Source organism: Gastrolobium bilobum, unplaced genomic scaffold (genome assembly GCF_033153095.1).
Source record: "Gastrolobium bilobum isolate Gb01-03AN ecotype WA unplaced genomic scaffold, APGP_CSIRO_Gbil_v1 utg7613, whole genome shotgun sequence".
In the NCBI taxonomy this organism is placed as follows: Eukaryota; Viridiplantae; Streptophyta; class Magnoliopsida; order Fabales; family Fabaceae; genus Gastrolobium; species Gastrolobium bilobum.
In genome coordinates, this window is record NW_026898007.1 from 236920 (window position 1) to 255725 (window position 18806).

At 34.9% G+C, this 18806-nt stretch overlaps 2 protein-coding genes across 3 annotated transcripts; one reads left to right on the forward strand and one right to left on the reverse strand.

Annotated features, from left to right (window-relative positions):
* Positions 1-2703: 2703 nt before the first annotated feature.
* On the reverse strand, positions 2704-8919 carry LOC133312148 (uncharacterized). Its single transcript, XM_061513303.1, has 12 exons — positions 8773-8919; positions 8431-8692; positions 8230-8326; positions 7580-7712; positions 7474-7498; positions 7111-7161; positions 6587-7025; positions 5560-6485; positions 4881-5415; positions 4721-4777; positions 4121-4659; positions 2704-3734 (listed from the first exon to the last, which is right to left on the reverse strand). Exons 1-12 carry the CDS (start codon positions 8917-8919, stop codon positions 2704-2706), a joined length of 4242 nt encoding a protein of 1413 aa, XP_061369287.1.
* A 6916-nt stretch (positions 8920-15835) lies between these two features.
* LOC133312154 (F-box/LRR-repeat MAX2 homolog A) lies at positions 15836-18534 on the forward strand. Of its 2 annotated transcripts, XM_061513309.1 has the most exons (2): positions 15836-17558; positions 17637-18534. In XM_061513309.1, the coding sequence occupies exons 1-2, from the start codon at positions 16162-16164 to the stop codon at positions 18310-18312; spliced, it is 2073 nt and encodes a 690-aa protein (XP_061369293.1). In that variant the 5' UTR covers positions 15836-16161; the 3' UTR covers positions 18313-18534. The 2 variants fall into 2 exon arrangements, with proteins under 2 accessions (XP_061369293.1, XP_061369292.1); XM_061513308.1 differs by having other exon boundaries at positions 15836-18534.
* The last annotated feature ends 272 nt before the right edge of the window (positions 18535-18806 follow it).

Here is an 18806-nt window from a genome sequence, read left to right on the forward strand (position 1 = left end):
CAATGATATTTTAATAAGGATAATTATCAAGTAATATATTCCACACAACATTAATCACAATATTACATAAATGATTACAATCACAACTCAAATATTCATCATAATCAAATCAAGTATCAAATTCCATTATTAATCATGTTTAAGTTCATTTAGTGTATTTAGTGGCGAGAAAACCATAATAGACCCGGGAAACACTGTTGCCAGCTATCCCGTGACCTGAGAAACTCTGTTGCCAGCACGTATAATTAAAATTGGCCATCATCAGGATATCAAATCCTAATATGCACACCTTTTCCCAAAGTTGTTACTAGTACCCCAGGAAATCCTGTTGCCAGATACCACTCTGGGAAGAACGGAAAACATCATTGTCATATCATGTAATATCGAAGACATAAAGCCCAAAGGTTATGTTCCTCACTTTCAAGAGGTACCATCCCGAAAGTTATCTTCCCACTATTATTTATTACAATCACACACAATCAATAAAATTCAATCTTGTCACAATTCTTATAATTGAAAAATTTCCTCAAATAGTTTTCATAATTTTCACGTCAATTTAATCAAGAGTATAATTTCCAAATTCAATTTTTCAAGAATATCATAATTTCCAAATCCATCATAATTTTCAAATTCATTATCCAAGAATATGATAATTTTTATATTTAACATCTACCAGAGTAAAGCCCAAATTCAATCATCATATCATAATTTTGCAAATCATAATTCAAATAGTCACATCTATTAGAGTAAAGCCAAAGTCCAATAATTAATCCAATTAATTTCTAGAGGTAAAAATAATTTAATTTAAATATCCTAAGGGTTACATATAATATATGAAAACATCCTAAAATTCCCCGAGGATTAAGATTACATTTAACAAATTTAATATAAAATTATCTTACGATCACCTAGAGGATTACGTATACCAAATTTCATCTAAAACTAATTTAAGATGCTCTAAGGATCAAGATTACTTACTTTCATCTAAAACTAATCTAGGAATTAGGATTACATATAATACATTTCATATAAGACAACCGTATAATATATTTAGGATCATAATTACTTTATCAAAATTCATATAAAATTAACTTCAGACTTTTAGGGACTAAGATTACGGGTTTTTTTACCCTTTTACCCTTTAATAATTAAAAAATAACCATTTTGTCCTCGTCCCAAAACTATACACAAATTTATCCCTGTTTAATCGATTACATCCATTATTTAATTGATTAAACTAAAATTATTGACTTAATCGATTACATAATCGATTACACCAACTTCAGATTTTTCATATAACTTTCCTTCACACACTCCTTGCATGCCCGCCACATACCCCTCAAGTTTCACACCTCATTCACTCACCATCAGTCAAGCACTTCCCATTTGACCAAGAAAGCTGATAATTCAAACACTAAGTTATTTCCTTAGCCACTGGAGAAAAGAAAATTTTGTAGTTGGGAAAGACCCATTGTTGAATGCCATTATTGTACATGTTACACATCTGGCCGAGGATACCTTTATGAAATGGGTGCATGTGAGCCTCTTTCCCTCCATTCTTTTGTATCTCTTTGTTGACAAGAGTTCAACTCAACCACATTGTTGGAGAGCAAAACAATGAAGACTCTGGTTGGAAGATAATAGATAATGGACAATAATGGCATTCACGAGGATGGCAATAGATAATGGAGGTAGTTCAAGTCCATCTAGTCAAATATTACGAGTTCTATTACCAACATGTGCCATATAAAATCATTATATTTTACAACAATTTCACGACTCCAAAGAGCATACCCGAGGATGACAATATGCATAGGGTGTGGTTTACCTTTTAAGTAACTAGTGAATTACCCGTGCGTTGCACGGAGGAAAAAAAAAATCAATTTGTTTGTCTCGTAAGAACTAACGCAACACATGCAAGATGCCGAACCTACATTTTTTATCCTTCAGTATAAAAGGAATGAATGAGTAATAATGTACAAATGAAAGTATGAAAGAAAAAGGCACACAAACAAATGAGTACAAATAAAAACTGTCATAACAATACCTCCATATATTCATGACGATGGAATATTGTTTGTTCAAAAATAGCATGTGTGTATGAAAAATGATTCCTGCATGAGTAGAAAAAGTTAGCAGTTAAAAAAACCAAACGGTAACGAAAATAAGTAAAAAAACACTCCATTGCCAATTTTTTTTGTCTTTACCTGTACCAAGCAGTGATGTTATGTCATAGTAGGCAGAAGGAAATTCACGACATTAATCTTTGAAATACTTCCTTGTAAACTATATTAAGGGTATTATTTGTGACACAACCGTTTTCATCAAGTATCAATATCTTCAATCCACGCTTGCTCTTTACTCTAGACAGTGCCACATATAATTGCCCATGAGTGAAGACAGGTTTGGGGAGATAAATTGCAACATGAGAAAGAGATTGTCCTTGGCTCTTATTGATAGTCATGACAAATGAAACAATCAGAGGGAATTGTCTTCTTTGGAAGTTTATAGGAAATGTGTGACTTGATGGGCTCATCAACATTCTAGGGATTAACACAGTTTCACCTATATTGCTTCCTGTAAGAACAATTACCTGAACAACATGATTCCCCAATTTTGTAATGAGCAGCCTTGTGCCACTGCACAAACCTCTGGACTGATCAATATTTCTCAATAGCATTACTGGAACTTTAACCTTCAAGGTTAATTTATGATCAGGAATCCCCGAACACATAATGTGTTTAAGATCTCAGGTGTGAATTCGTCATCTTTAACAGAGGAAGCCACACCTTGCTTCAGAATTTTATCAGAACTCAAAAATATCCTTTCTTCACCAGGAATCATCGACATCAGGTGCTCGTTCAGCATAACAACATCGGACAATTTAGGAGTTAAGATAACACGTTCTTTGAAAAACGTTGGATCTAAAATATTATCCAAGAGATTCGGATAAACAAAATTAACCATATCTGAAACGGGATCATCTGATGCTGTAATCAACAATTCATCTGGAATTGTTATCATAGATTCTCCATCTTCATCATCTCCAAGATCACCATCCCCAACTTTAAGTAGCCACTCAAAAAATTCTCTTATTTCCTTCACATCATCAGTGGTACTTCCAGAATTAAGACGCGTGTTCTTGGTCAAAGTTAATAAATGACAATAGAACCATAGATGAGAGGAATTTATGGTTGCATTTACTATCTCTTGTCTGCTGCCGTGAGGAATGACAGGTAATATTTGCCGAAAGTCACCGCCTAGAACTACAATTTTTCCACCAAATGGCATATCAACGCAGCTCGTGTCAGAAAATCTAAGAACATCTCTAAGTGTTCTATCCAGAGCCTCAAAACAAAATCTATGCACCATTGGTGCTTCATCCCAAATGATTAACTTCATTTTTGACAGCAACTCTGCTATAGTAGAATTTGGCTTGATGTTACACGTTGAATCCTCATTGATCTGAATAGGAATACGAAATCTAGAATGTGTTGTTCGTCCTCCAGGAAGCAGAAGGGAAGCAATTCCGCTAGAAGCAACATTAAGTACTATTTCAGCTTTTGATCTAACAAATGCTGAAAGAGTATTCCACATAAATGTTTTTCCTGTACCACCAAATCCATATAGAAAGAATAACCCTCCTTTACCTGGTGTAACTGCCGAAATGATTTTGTCATATACAACTCTCTGCTCATCAGTGAGGGAATTCAATAGTTTTTCATGCTTTTCTCCTAATGAAAATGTGTCATACATTAATTCATCAACCACTAATCTATTCTGCATATCAAACAACGATTCCCTGGTGATGTGAGGCATTGACGGGTAATCAGATAGGCATTTACCATTGCTCTGCAGCACCTTATCAATTTATGTAAGTGTTATGTTTTTTATACTTTCTTCGGTAAGAAGCGCATCTAAAAAAACCATAAAATACAAAGGAAAAAAAGTTAAAAATAACAAAGAGAAAGATATAAAGAAAAGAAAAAAACCGAAATAAATAATAAAGCAACATATGCTGAATTATGGTAAAAAATTTGCTAAATAAGCAGTAATGCAACATATACTAATTTAAGTTTTTAAAAAATATAAATGCGTTAAATATTATCACAACACATACCTTGAAGCCCTATTCTTTTCCTATGGTGATAAAGAACATCGTCGGATAAAAATTTCCAACACTCTTCCCAAACTTTTTCAGGCCTGTTCATTGAGTTGGCAAATAACAATAGAGCAAACAGAGATCTAAGATAAGCAGCAGAACCCCATGAATTTGTCTCTTTAATTGCATCAATATACTCATTGTCATCATCTAGAAGTCCTAAAGAATAGCAGGCATCCTTAAATGCAGGAAAAAGCACGCCATTGATTGTTCTAACATCTTCATAACTAGTACACCCTCTTTGAAAAGTAAGCAACGTACGAAGATAGGAATCTTCTCCATTATTGGCAGAAAAATGATTTATTCTCCCAATTGAAAATCCAATTTTTCTAGGATTCCATTCATGAGTTTGGTCTTTGTAAACAAATTCAGTCGAGTACTCTGCATAAGTTAGATGCCTTCCTTCTGGATATTTTTTATTTGCATCCATCGAAGACTCAAAGATTGATAGTCTAGACTCCGCCCTTGTCTTGACATCAGAAATCGAAGCATTATCACTGAAAATAATGTTCTTTTCATTGGGCAGGTGAAATGGCAATCTCTGAATAGGGGGGGTACCTGGAATGAATGTCAAATCCAAAAATTCTCCAAGCAGCTTCACATGCGGAGACATACCTATAGTAAATAAATAATTAAAACAACAAAGTTGAAAGATCGTGAAAAAAAACATGTTGATTTTTGGGAGAAGCAAAATAAGATAAGAGAAAATTTTGAGTACCTGCAGTCATAAAACATTTTGATTTCATCTTCTGCGTGATGTACGACAGCTGTTACTCTATCATTCCCTTTGTGAATGTATTTAAAAAGATATTTAATAGCACTTCTCTGGCAAGTATATTCAACATTGATATGAGCCTGATACTTTAAAAGAAGTTGTGCATTATATGGCACAATATAACGATTATCAAGTTCAACACCATTTTTGTTCACAACTCTCGAATCATTTCTTCTCTTGTAATGAGGAAATCCATCGTCATCTATAGAAGTACGGGAACATAAGTTTTTTGGAAACTTTTTTGAACACCGTCCATCCTTCATGCAAGGAGATTTGTAATTTTCAGGACCACATGGACCATGTATCATGTAATTTGTGACAGCTTGAAACAGCAAAGGATTGGAATCCTTGTCAGGAATTTTCGCTGAAATCAATTTATCAATATCAAAAGCACTTTCAGGCTTGTTTGAAGGGTGCAAGAATAGCAGAATATGAGCATGAGGTAGTCCGCGCTTTTGGAATTCGATTGTACAAACATCTGTTACATTAACCAAAATACAACAGAAATAATTATTAGAAAATAACAATGTTATATATAGATTTCTTGCATGTCATGATAAATGCCCTTTAAAAATTGATTTAAATTATGAATAAAAAATAAATAAGTTTAGCATATACTTACATGCAATAACTTTGCCAAGAACATTTTTTTTCCTCAAATCATGTAACATTTCGTCTAATTTGAACTTGAATACTCTGCATAGAATATCAGGCCTATCTTCAGGGCTAAGCTGTCTAGCCTTTACAACTCGTGTGATTTCTGGCCACTTAGGATTGCAGGTAATTGTTATAAAAAGATGGGGATACCCAGCCCAACGGCAAATTGCAAAAGCATCTTTACAATTTTCAGCCATATACCTAGGTCCGCCTGTGAACGAAGTATGTATAATGATACACTTTCCAGTATTTACGGCTGCATCTTCACCTCTGTCAAATGAATGTTTTATATTTTTGTACAGCTCAGCACTGAGATGACTTTGGTTATATCGAATGAAATTAAGCCGTTCAAACTCAATCATAGTGTACGCATCAACCAGGAATTGTTGGAAAATTTTCTTTGATCGAACGAGAATTTCTGACTCTCCTGATCGCATCTGAAGTCGAAAAGAAAAGAATTCCTTCATGCTGATAACAGCTCTTGCATTAGTCCTACCACTGGACACGGAAGTACGCTGGACATCATCGCGATAACCGTCTTCACCGTAAGAAAATAACAATGGATACTGCAAGCCAAGATATAATGGATGCTTCACATCGATGCGCTGCAGTACTCTATCTTGGGTCTCAATAATGATATCCCTATCACACATAACACTGTCTATATCTCCAACAATCAAAGCGGCAACTTCAGATGATGTCGGAAGATTATAAACTCTTCCATCACTACCACGCTTTCGAATAAGCCTCAACTTCACACCATTAAAGTCATCTTCTTTATAACGGTCTCTAGCGCACCGGAAAGACTGAGCTATACTGTTGTGCTTGTCCAACATCTGCTTCAACAATAGGATAATTTCGGGATCGAGCTTATCTTCAGTACTCGTGGAACTGCAAATATAATTACAAAATCAATAATTCGCTAATATGAAAGAAACATAAAAATATACACCATAAATGAACAATAACATTTTGCCAGAAAAGGAATATACCTTAGACAACCCAGTCTGTTATCCACTTCATGGTCAGTATCATATATATACAGCTGAGCAAATTTTGGAGTCTGACTATCAGCTGGGAGAAGACTACCCATTAAATTATGAACTCGCCCCCCAACTCTAAAACAGTATGGGCCAGAACCTTGATTTACTGATCCATCCACTTTTGCTCCAAAGGATGTGAAGGAAAAAATCATATTGTATGCTCTAATATTTCGCAAAAAATGGCGGCTCCTTGCATTTGAATTAACATGCAATTGAAGCAAAGTATCTGGAGCAGTTTTCAATAAAGGAAGTTTAACTTTTCCATTGCCACAGCATAAACTAAATCGTGGAGTACTTGGCTTACGATCCTTCTTATTTCTCTCTTCATTCCACATGTTTGCTCCACAATAGTCACAGACAAAATTAGGATCCCCAGCGTCCCAATATTCTAAAAAATTACAAAAAATCCAGTTTGAAAGTTTGACGGATAATATAATATGTAAAAAAAATATAAAAGAAATGAAAATAAATACCTTCATTGTTAGAAGTCGTGGTAGGCACATTGGAATTATTGATTTCTATATCTGTTATACAAAGAAAAAAATGGATTGAGAACAAAAAAAAAATACATTTCAATACCAATTTTTTTTTTTATGTATTTAAAGAAAAAAAGGTACAATAATCGAACACAAAGCAAGTAAATAATAAAAAAGTTTAAAATTAATACAAAGACCGTTGTTGATAGAAATCATATTTGGCATATTGGAATTATTTATATGCATATTTGCAACAACAAAAAATGTAGATAATAAAAAAGACAGCCCAACACGATTTTATTTTTCCAATATATTTAATTTAGCAATTGTGGACCTTCACTGGTAGAGGTAATGTCTGACACACTTCTGTCATTGATTTCAGAATCTGCAACAACATTGAGAAATTTAAAAAATGAGCAAAATAAAGTTTCATATAATGAATGAAGCAAATGGTCTCCATTTTTACCTCGCCACAAAGCTTCACATCACTGATAGACTTCTTTTCAGTCTCTTTCAGAAAATCATTTTCGTAAGAATAGGATGACTGAGCAGACAACTGAGTCATCCGCAGACTACTCTCAACACAATCAGCCGTGAGACTATAGAGAGAAAATGGATATACAGTAAATGAATATCATAAAAAAATTATGAAATGAGTTTAAGAATAACAAACAAACCGTTTTTTGAACTCAACGATCTCTGGGATCTTCGAATCCATGACAATCCTCGTTGTATATTTTGTATTGGTTAACCCAACCTTACCTATCGAGTTAAGCATAAAAATAAAAACGTAGAAGAGCAATCCCAAAAAAAATAGAATTAAACAGAACACAGAGGAATAACGTATTGGAAAAAAAGAATGCTAAAATCATACCCCTAAAACATTTTATCCTGCCTAGCTGGACTATCACGACGTTATGAGGAGTGTCGCTGGTTGCCATAAAAGATTGAATCTCATCCACATAGTGCTCCCACAAAGTGCACTCCAGCTTGTGACCCCTTAATATGAGTTGCAGCCCAAACGTACAGTAATACACGTTCACAGATAAAACAAAAAAATATAAGGGAACACAGATAAAACAAAAGAATACGTTGAAAAAATAAAATTTACAATACCTGAGGTTGTCAAGCTCCAACACAATCATTTTGGTCTTCCTACCAGAAACCACACGTTCACAAACTTCACCAATTCCTGATATTAAACCAATGACGTCTACAAAGAAAGAAAGGGCAGCAAAGAGTCCGTAAAAAAATTTAAAAAATTTAAAAAATTTAAAAAATTTAAAAATGAAAAGACAGTAAGTATACTTATATTACCCACTAAATAAGGTGAGTCAGATGTTTCTTTCTCAATGATGTCATAATCAACAAAATCAAATTCACTCGCACAAATATTAGAATCAACAATTGATCTAAGATCAGTCCTCAAATTGAAAGACAAACGATACTGATGCCTGGTAGGCCTAAACACTTCGCTATTGAAACCAACTCCAAATTTTTTGATAAAATAGCAGTCTCCTTCATGGATTTTCTTCCGCACCGGCAAAGAACCTTTGACAGTGGCGTGGATCCTACCACCCTAAAAAAACACAGCGAACTCAAAAAAGTGGAAGATTTAAAAACGCAAGAACCAAGATTTAAAAAACGCTAAGAACATACCTGTTCATCCAACAAAACCATTTCAACGTTGTCGTCTTGATCTTTACGTTGAAAGTTAGGAACTTTCCAAGCCCGAACCACCTTCACCTTAATCCTCCAGTCCTCCTTGACAGGACTGACATCCTTCAGAAAATCATATTTATACATCCTTTGAAGCTGTGTGTTGTAACTGGTAGTCACCTACTTAAAAAAAACGACAACAGCAGAACAAAATAAAGAACGGTATGAGAAGGCGAACAACAAAAACCAAGACGACAACGTTGAAACGACGAACAACGAACGACGAACGACAAAAAAATGACGAACAACAGCTGGGAAAAAATGAAGACGAAAAGCAGCAACAAAACCAAATCTTTATGAGAAGGCGAACGACGAACGACTCACAACAAATAAACGACGAACAACAGTTGGGAAAAAACGAAGACGAAAAGCAGCAACAAAACCAAAAACGGTATGAGAAGGCGAGCGACGAACGACGAACAGCAGCTGGGAAAAAATAGTACACAAAAGAACAGGAGAAAGAAGAAGATGAGAAGGCGTTTAGGGTTTTGTTAAATGTTTAACAATTTCAATGAACAAAGCAGGTGAACATTTACTGAGTTGTCAGTTTTCAAAATTTAAATTTTTCTCTTTCCTTCCACAATTAAATTTTTAAAGGATTATGAGCTGTGTCCCAATAAAGATGAGAACAGATCTAAATCATTGATTTTGGACAGCAAATCGTGGCCATCAATTTTGAGTCCAGATTATAATTTCTTTTTGAATTTTTTTATTCCCTGAATTACCCAAAAAGGAAACTTTTTGAATTGTGGAGTGTGAAAGCAAACACATGTCAGAAGAAGAAGCATCCACGTGTCAAAAGTTGCCAAAGAATGGCTTTGTCTTAGAATATAAGATTGTATATGGCTTGGAGTAGAAGGTATTGGTGGTCTTGGAGGTTAGTGCTGGTTCGGCCAAGGAAGGTTTAAAGGACCTCTTGCATGTGATCTTCAACCACTTGAATGGTACTAGGGAAAGTTGATAAGGGCACCTTGCACTTCCTTGCTTCGAACATGGAGTATAAGGCCGTCTAGGAGTTTTGCATGTGGATTTTGGGGGAGATGACTTAAGTAAATAACAAAAAAAATGGTGGGAAGGTCATATGGCCTGATTGAGAGTCAATGAGAAGATGACGATGGTGATGGTGAGCACTCTCAAAGCATTCCTTCAGCCAAGTGGTTTTGTGTAAAGGAGGATTGATGGCTGAGTGGTTTGTTTCGGTTTGGTCTTTGTGGTGGCTAAGGAAATGACAGTGTTTGAATTATCAACTTTCTTGGTCAAATGGGAAGTGCTTGACGGATGATGAGTGGATGAGGTGTGAAACTTGAGGGCTATGTGGCGGGCATGCAAGGAGTGTGAAGAAAAGTTGTTTGAAAATTCTGAAGCTAGTGTAATCGATTAAGTCAATAATTTTAGTGTAATCGATTAATGGATGTAATCGATTAAACAGGGGTAAATTGGTATATTTTTTAATTATTAGAGGGTAAAAGGGTCAAAAAGTCCTAATATTACATGTAATAAAATTCAAATTAATAAAACTAATTTATTACTCCATACAGATTAGGATCATAACGCGTTTCTTTAAAGCTATTTATTGTTACCTAAAGATTTGGATTAGGTCAATCAAAATTTATATAAAACTAATATATTATTCCCTAAAAGTCAAGATTACATTAATCTATTATTTCTAGAGGATTAGGATACACACAAAATAAAATTTCATACACAACAAACGTACAATCACCTAGGGATTACGATTACAGATAATAAATTTTAAATAAAGCTACCTACAGATTACCTAAAGATAAGATAGGGATTATATCAAATATGAATTCCCATAAAATTAATATATTACTCCCTAAAGGTCAATATTATATCAAACAAAGTTCATATATAATTAATCTACTACTTCTAAAAGAATAGGATACACCAGCAAATTTCATATAAAACTAACCTAAGAGCACCTATGGATTAGGATTACTTATACCAAATTAAATATGATCTCTGAGCACCTAGGGATTAGGATTATATAAATTTCAAATAAATTAATTGATTATTCCATGAAGATTAGAATCACATCTCATAAATTTAATATAAAAGATAAATATAGTGCCTAAGCATCGAGATTACATCAAACAAAAATTCATATAAAGCTAACCCTTGACTAGGGATTAGGATTACATATAATAAATTTTAAATAAAGCTATCTAGGGATTAGGATTACCTGATCTCCGTGTTTGCTACCTTCTAGAAGAAAAGCGGTTGATAACCAAAGGAAAATAATAATTTGAAGTAAGAAGAGAGAAAATAGAGGAGAAGAGAAATGGAGAAATGGAGAAATGTTGAGGATTAGAAGTGATTTGGTTTGGTTAGGTTAAGCTCCTATTTATAACTGTAGTTTTGAAACAGAACATTAACTACAGATAATACCAATGGTCATCACATTTATTTTAGTTATAAAAACAATAGGTAAAATCAAAGGTCATCATAATTATTTTAATTATAATATCTCAATGATTACAAAATTAAATAAATAAATGTTGGCATTTACCACTTACATGATAACCAACCACAACTACCGAACGTTACAACTAAAATATCCACTAATTAAGGTTACAGTTTTAAAGTCAAATTACGACACACTATTAGCATTCAATGCCTATAACACTATACATAAAGGTACACACTACTATTATTATTATTATTTTTATTAATATTATTATTATTATTATTAAATTTATTGTTACTATTTTTGTGTGTGGATATTACAGAATCGGTTTGGATCGGTTGATGAACACCCCCTGTTTATACTCTTAAAAACCTATTTCTCTTCTTTTTATCATAAAGGTCCATCTTTATAATTAATATGTTAAGTTCATATCCTGTCTTTCTCTGTAAACTGAAGATCCTAATATTATAGCTGGTAATCTCAGCCATTTGTCAATGTAAACACTAAACACCTTATAACATTGGACATAATATAATAATACCCGTGTACATGAAACTTGAGAGATATGTGTAAAACAAAAACTCGATGAAGGTATATCAGCACTTACCACTTGAGAGATATATGGAAAACAAAAAGTCCATGGATCGAGGTGTAACAGAAGTACTAAAATCTTTGTCTCTTCTACTTAAAGCTATGCTCAAATCACAAAAAAGAATAAGAAGATATTAACATTAAGCATATTTTTATATATAATGAAAAAAAGTATGATTTTGATTATATTATTCTTTTTGCCTATATCTGTATGATAGTACATTGAGATTTACTATGAAATTGTGATATATTTCTCTTGCACATTTTCTTCTCAAGTAGATTTTTCAATCTAGCATTTGTAACTCCTGAACACGTTGTGGATCTAACACCTTTTAGATTATTTTTGGTGTGGTAGAAACACCTTTTTAGAATTTAATTTAATTTACTCATCTCTTTCTTCATCAATATTCATATCATCAACTTCATATGGTTTGCTAGTTAATGTATCAATCAACTTAGTATTTTTGAGCAACTTTTCCAATGTTTTAATTCCATGCTCTGTGTGATTTTCAGCCATTTTGGTTGCTTCATTTGTCAATGCACCCTTGGTTGCAAAATAAATGGCTTTCCTCACTATGTGGCTCATACGCAAATTAATTCTTTGTGTTGGAACTTCATAAGCTTGTTTATCATTGTCACTTATACTAAAATCACCTTTACCATATTTTCTCCACCTCTTCAAAATATGATGAAAAGGTATATATTAAAATTATTGTGAAAGTTAAGCACTTTCGATGCATGAAGACATAAGAGACCAACTGATTTAAACTTCTTACAAGTACAATCAACTACACAATTTGCAAATTCAAATGTCATAAAATATGTTTGTCATCACTAGTAACCAACTTATAACTAAAGAAAGTACCATATTCATTGGTTTTTTCAATTACCACAAATAAAGATTCAAATAATCTTCATAGAATTCTTCAAAAATAATATGAGTATATACCTGAGCGCCTTGTTCAGCTATACCTACAAGAAAATTATTCTAGTAGGTGCATATTGATTGCATTCGAAGTCTTTTTTGCAATTTCAACCAACTTCTGCGCTCCAAAACTTTTTCATAACAAAGCACAAATTAGGTAAAAGACATTGTCTTGCAGGTTACACTATGAACTATGAAAAATATTATTCATACTATCACTTCTTTGTATCGATAAGATGCCAGCTGAAAAATAATTCTTACTAAATATTGCGCACCAATTTTTTCGTAACTCATAAAAAAGTTTCAGCCATGTGCATTTTGAAATATCAACTTTTGTGAGTAAACATGCTCATAGTTCTTCAAACTCTTGTTTTAATCCACAATTATATAGACTCCTATTAAACAAAACCTTAAAGGTAGGTTGTCTCAAATAATAAGAAAGATACTTAACATCATTTTGGCTAATATGCCACAAGTAAAGTCGATGTTGAGATTCAGGAAAAACTCTTAATAGCATTAATCATTGCTTGACACTGATCAATAAAAATTATTTTAGGTTGCAGCCCACCTATTACTTTCAAAAATGATTTAAATGGTCAAACACATGATTTTGTTGTCTTATCTAACAAGAAAGCATAATCAAACAAAACACTTTGTTTATGATGATTTACCCCAATGAATGGTGCACAAGCTATATTATTCTTGTTTGTTAATAAGGTTGTGTAAAAAATGACTACATCTCCAAAGTGATTATAATCTGACCTTGATATGCCATCTTTCTAGAAAAAAATTAGTCATGTGATTTTCACAATCTACTTGTATTGCATAGAAGAAAGATGAATCATTTGCTTGTGAACTTTTGAAATTATTAATAACATTTTGTGCATCTCCTGCTTCAAGAGTGTTGTTTCTCTTGCTTTGTTGAAAATTGTCACAATTATGTTTTAAAAATCCAATATTTTGTTTCTTTTCACACACTTAATTCATTTTGGGTCTCACCCACTTTGCACAATTTGCATTTTAATCCTTCACCTTTATTATTTATGCTCTTATTCTGAAAAATGATTTAGTTAATAATTAGACTTTTCTTGCTAATTAACTCTCTAATTATACATTAATTCTCCAATTAATACTATTTAATTATTAAGGTTATTATATTAATTTATGCAGTTTGAGCCCCCTTATTTTTTTGGGGAAAAAAGGAGGAAATCCTCTCATATTTTGTTGAAATTAGATTTCAGCATAAAGCTCATGTTTTATAGTTTTTTTCTTCATGGTATTTTTCTTGAAGTTTAATGTCCTATAGCACATAGTGTTGGAGGCAATTTATTTTCAAAGCATTATGAAAAATCCAAAGCCAGCCAGGCCATATCTCGTAGACAAAAGATAACAAGGATATGGGCAACTTCATCCTTGAGAAATCCCAAGAAAAAAAAAGTTGTAAGTAATTTCAAGATATTCAGATTCTAAAGAAATATTATGTATGCCAACAAAATAACTCTTCAATTTCCTCTTCATTCTCATAAAAACACCATAGGTAGTATATCATATTTTCTTCTTCGTGACTAATGAGATATTAATATGGTATTAATATGTATTTTGTGTGGAGCAAATTTGGGATGGAGAAGGAGAAAAGTATGATAGAGAAAAAAATCTGCAAAAGAGTGTGGAATGTAAATTTGCAAAAAAGAAAAATAAAATTAGGATTTTGGAAGGTAAATAACGTTAGTTAAATTTTTAATAGATTTGTTAATTTGTTACCATCACAAAATGCAAAGAGTTAATTGAAACAATGTATAACGTGATAATTTAAAATATGAATAAAGTTCAAGAGGATAAATTATATGTTAGCCATATTCTTATTACAAAATTAATTCTTTAAAAATCAAATATTACCATATTAGTTATTAAAATATTTTTATTATCACGTTAATTTATAAAAAAACATAAAATAATTATCAAACCCTTATATAATTATTTTAGTCTTTCTAAAGGTTAACATGGTGATATTTGATAATTTTAAGGAATTAATTAAGGGGAAGGTTATATTTACAATTTATTCTCTTTACTACCTCATATCTTAACCGTTGATTTCCGCCAATCAACGGTTATAATTTATTGTGATTTAATAATTAATTAATAAATTTAACTTACGAAAATCTTAACCGTTGATTGACGGAAATCAACGGTTAAGATATATGGTTGTAAGAGGTTGTAAAGAAAATAGGTTGTAAGTATAACCTTCTCCATTAATTAATTTATAATTTTTTGAAATATTAAAATAGTGTCACACTATTTTTTATAATATTTAAAAAAATGAGGGAGGATATATTGACTACTAAAAGTTTCCACTACCACCTTACTATCTATCTAATCATCATTGGATTAACATTTTCTCTCTCTTCAAAAACTTTTTAACATTCTCTCTCTTTGTTTCAATGGTGATTTGATAGATAGTAAGATGGTAGTGGACACTTTTCGTAGTCACAATATCCCCCTCTAAAAAAATTAATATAATAACAACTTAACTTTTAGATGAAAAAGTACATAACTTATTCATTTATTCAATAAAATAACATAATATTTCTCTCTGAAATATCCGAGAAAATGCCGGACAGTGTACATGGTGACTATTGAACCCATCACACGTGCTTGTAATGATTCTTTCTGCTCTGTGCAGACTGCACCGCCAGTCATCACTCTACAAAAGAGCGGGTTGCCAGTGACCAATTATTGAATATGTTGATTTTAAATTATCAGTATCCAATTCCAAAGGTGATCATAATGCGATGTGTTGTACTGGGATGTGTGTATGTGTTTTCCATCACTGTCGAAAAAGACCAAACAAATATAGTAAGCATTAGCCCTTGCAAAACAGAAAGGCAAAAAAAGAAGAAGAAAAAAAGCACATAATATTTTAAAGAAGAAAAGAAAAATCAAAAATAAAGAAAATTCAATCCAATAATATACCTCTAAAAATTGACCCTCCTTGTTGCATTTTTTATCCTTTCAATCCAATGATGTTGAGACATCTTTTGTAAGAACCATTATTCCCAAACTCTCCCTGATTTTCATTTTCTCTCTCTAAATTTGCCAGTACAGGCAGATACATCATATTCAGTTGGGTTTTAATAAAGGCCACCAGTACCCATTAATAAGATCCCCCCTTACCATATTTCTCTATACAATTCATTTAGCACTATGTCTCTCTCTCTCTCTCTAGAATTGCTTCACTGATAAACTTTCAGTGATATACCCCAATAACAAAGCTTAAAAGGTCTTTTTTTTTCTTTTTCTTTAATACCAAAAAAGACAGTGAAAACAAGTTGGGATTACCTTACCTTACCGGTTAGGGAAAGCTGCCTGAAAAGAAAGTTCATCGGTGATGAGTGGAAACATCGATGCCACCACCGTCAGCCACCTGCCGGAGGAGATCCTCTGCAAGGTGTTCGCTGCCGTCTCCGACACCCGGACACGGAATTCACTCTCCCTTGTCTGCGGGAGCTTCCTCCGCCTTGAGCGCAGGACGCGCACCTCTCTCACGCTCCGGGGGAACGCGCGAGACCTCCACCGCATCCCAACATCCTTCCTCCATGTCACACATCTCGACCTCTCCTTCATCTCGCCGTGGGGACACGCGCTCTTCTGCTCCTCATCCGCCACCGCCGATCCCCGCCTCCTTGCTCTCCGTCTCCGAGATGCCTTCCCGCGCGTGACCTCACTTTCCGTGTACGCGCGTGACCCTACCACGCTCCAGCTCCTCCTACTCTCCCCCTGGCCGGAGCTCCGTCACGTCCGGCTCGTCCGGTGGCACCAGCGCCCGCCGACGTTGCAGCCGGGATCCGATTTTGCGGCTCTTTTCTCTCACTGCCGGAATCTATCCTCGCTGGACCTCTCCGCCTTCTACCACTGGCCAGAGGACCTCCCGCCGGTTCTGTCTGCGAACCCCGCCGCCGCCGCCTCCCTCCGCCGCCTCAACCTGCTAACGAGGTCGTTCACGGAGGGTTTCAAGTCAAACGAAATCGAATCCATCACTTCATCGTGCCCTAACCTGGAGCACCTGCTCGTTGCTTGCATCTTCGATCCGAGATACTTAGGGTTCGTCGGTGATGATACGCTGTTGGCTATCGCTTCCAATTGCCCCAAGCTCACGCTCCTTCACCTGGCCGATACGTCGTCGTTTGCGAACCGGAGAGACAACGATGGGTTCGCTGGAGAAGACGCTAGGGTTAGCCGTGCAACTCTGGTGGCGTTGTTCTCTGGACTCCCACTTTTGGAAGAGCTGGTGCTAGATGTTTGTAAAAATGTCAGAGAGAGTAGTTTTGCTTTGGAGGTGTTGAGTTCTAAGTGCCCCAAATTGAGGGTTCTCAAGTTGGGTCAGTTTCATGGGATTTGCTTGGCCCTTGGGTCAAGGCTTGATGGAATTGCCCTTTGCCAAGGGCTACGTTCCTTGTCCGTTAACAACTGTGAGGACCTTGATGACATGGGGTTGATTGAGATTGGTAGAGGGTGTTCTAGGTTGGTTAGGTTCGAGCTTAAGGGTTGCAAGCATGTCACGGAGAAAGGGTTGAGGACCATGGTTTGTTTGCTTCGTAGGACTCTGATTGATGTCAAGGTTTCTTGCTGCGTCAACCTCGACACCGTGGCTTCTCTTAGAGCTTTGGAGCCTATTCGGGACCGGATTGAGCGGCTTCATGTGGATTGTGTGTGGAATGGTTTGAGGGAAAGTGACAGCCTTGGACATGGTTTTCTCAATTTTGACCTGAATGGTTTGGATGAACCGTGTTCTTCTGACCTGAATGGTGCTGATTCTGCTGAATTCATGGATTACTTGGGGGTTGCGGAATGTGAAAACCCAAGCAAAAGGAAGAGGCAGAGATGCAAGTATGATTTGGAGGTTGATGAAAGCAATGGCAGTGGTTACTATGGCAAGAGCTGGGACAGGCTGCAGTATCTCTCTCTTTGGATAGGAGTTGGTGATCTTCTAACTCCGTTGCCAGTGGCAGGGTTGGAGGATTGCCCCAATTTGGAAGAGATGCGTATAAAAGTGGAAGGAGATTGCAGAGGGCAGCCAAAACCAGTCGAGAGCGAATTTGGTCTGAGCATTCTGGCTTGTTATCCTCAGCTATCGAAGATGCAGCTAGATTGTGGTGATACAAGAGGTTATGTACTCACTGCTCCTTCAGGGCAGATGGATTTGAGCCTGTGGGAAAGGTTCTTTCTGAATGGGATTGGCACTTTGAGTCTAAATGAACTTCATTATTGGCCACCACAAGATGAGGATGTGAACCAGAGGAGTTTGTCACTTCCAGCTGCTGGATTGCTACAAGAATGTGATACTCTGAGGAAGCTTTTCATTCATGGGACGACTCATGAACATTTCATGAATTTTTTCCTTAAGATACCAAACCTAAGGGATGTGCAGCTGAGGGAGGACTATTATCCAGCACCAGGGAATGACATGAGCACAGAGATGAGGGTGGGTTCATGCAGCCGCTTTGAAGATGCATTGAATAGACGTCAAATATGTGATTGACCTGTGATGTTGCTCTAGCCCTGATCATTGAATTGCTTGTATGAAGGGAAATATGAAGAAGGATAAAAAGAGATCGCTTTTAACGTTATACTGGTTGTTACTGCTAATTGTTAACATCGTTGATGTCTTATTTCTGTCTCCTTCCCTCTTTTTTGTATACTGTATCTGTAACAATGCAAGACTTGTGTCCAAATTTAAAGTCAGGAATAAATCATTCTATTTTCGGACTAGAAATAGATTTGTTCTTTCCGAAGAAATGGATAGAAATCATATTTTATTCATAGCCCGACAAAAGAGACGAGTGTAAGACGATGAATGCACCGAAGCTCATTTCAATCTGTTCTCATAAAAGGAACAAAATATATGAGTCTATTAACTTAAGCCGAGAAATGCTTGTATGCAGAACGGAAAAAAGAGATCGTTTTCAAGGTTATAGTCTTTGTTACTATGCCAGTTATTAACATCATCCATGTTTTGTCTCTGCTCCTTCCCTC

Bases quoted from the DNA above. Each gene is read 5' to 3' on its own strand.
- LOC133312148 (XM_061513303.1), bottom strand. From the start codon at position 8,919: ATGTATAAATATGATTTTCTGAAGGATGTCAGTCCTGTCAAGGAGGAC. The intron at 8,327-8,430 runs GTAATATAAGTA...CTTTCTTTGTAG, and splicing joins TGACTCACCTTATTTAGTGG to ACGTCATTGGTTTAATATCA. The intron at 7,499-7,579 runs GTAAAAATGGAG...ATGTTGTTGCAG, and splicing joins ATGTGAAGCTTTGTGGCGAG to ATTCTGAAATCAATGACAGA.
- LOC133312154 (XM_061513308.1), top strand. From the start codon at position 16,162: ATGAGTGGAAACATCGATGCCACCACCGTCAGCCACCTGCCGGAGGAG.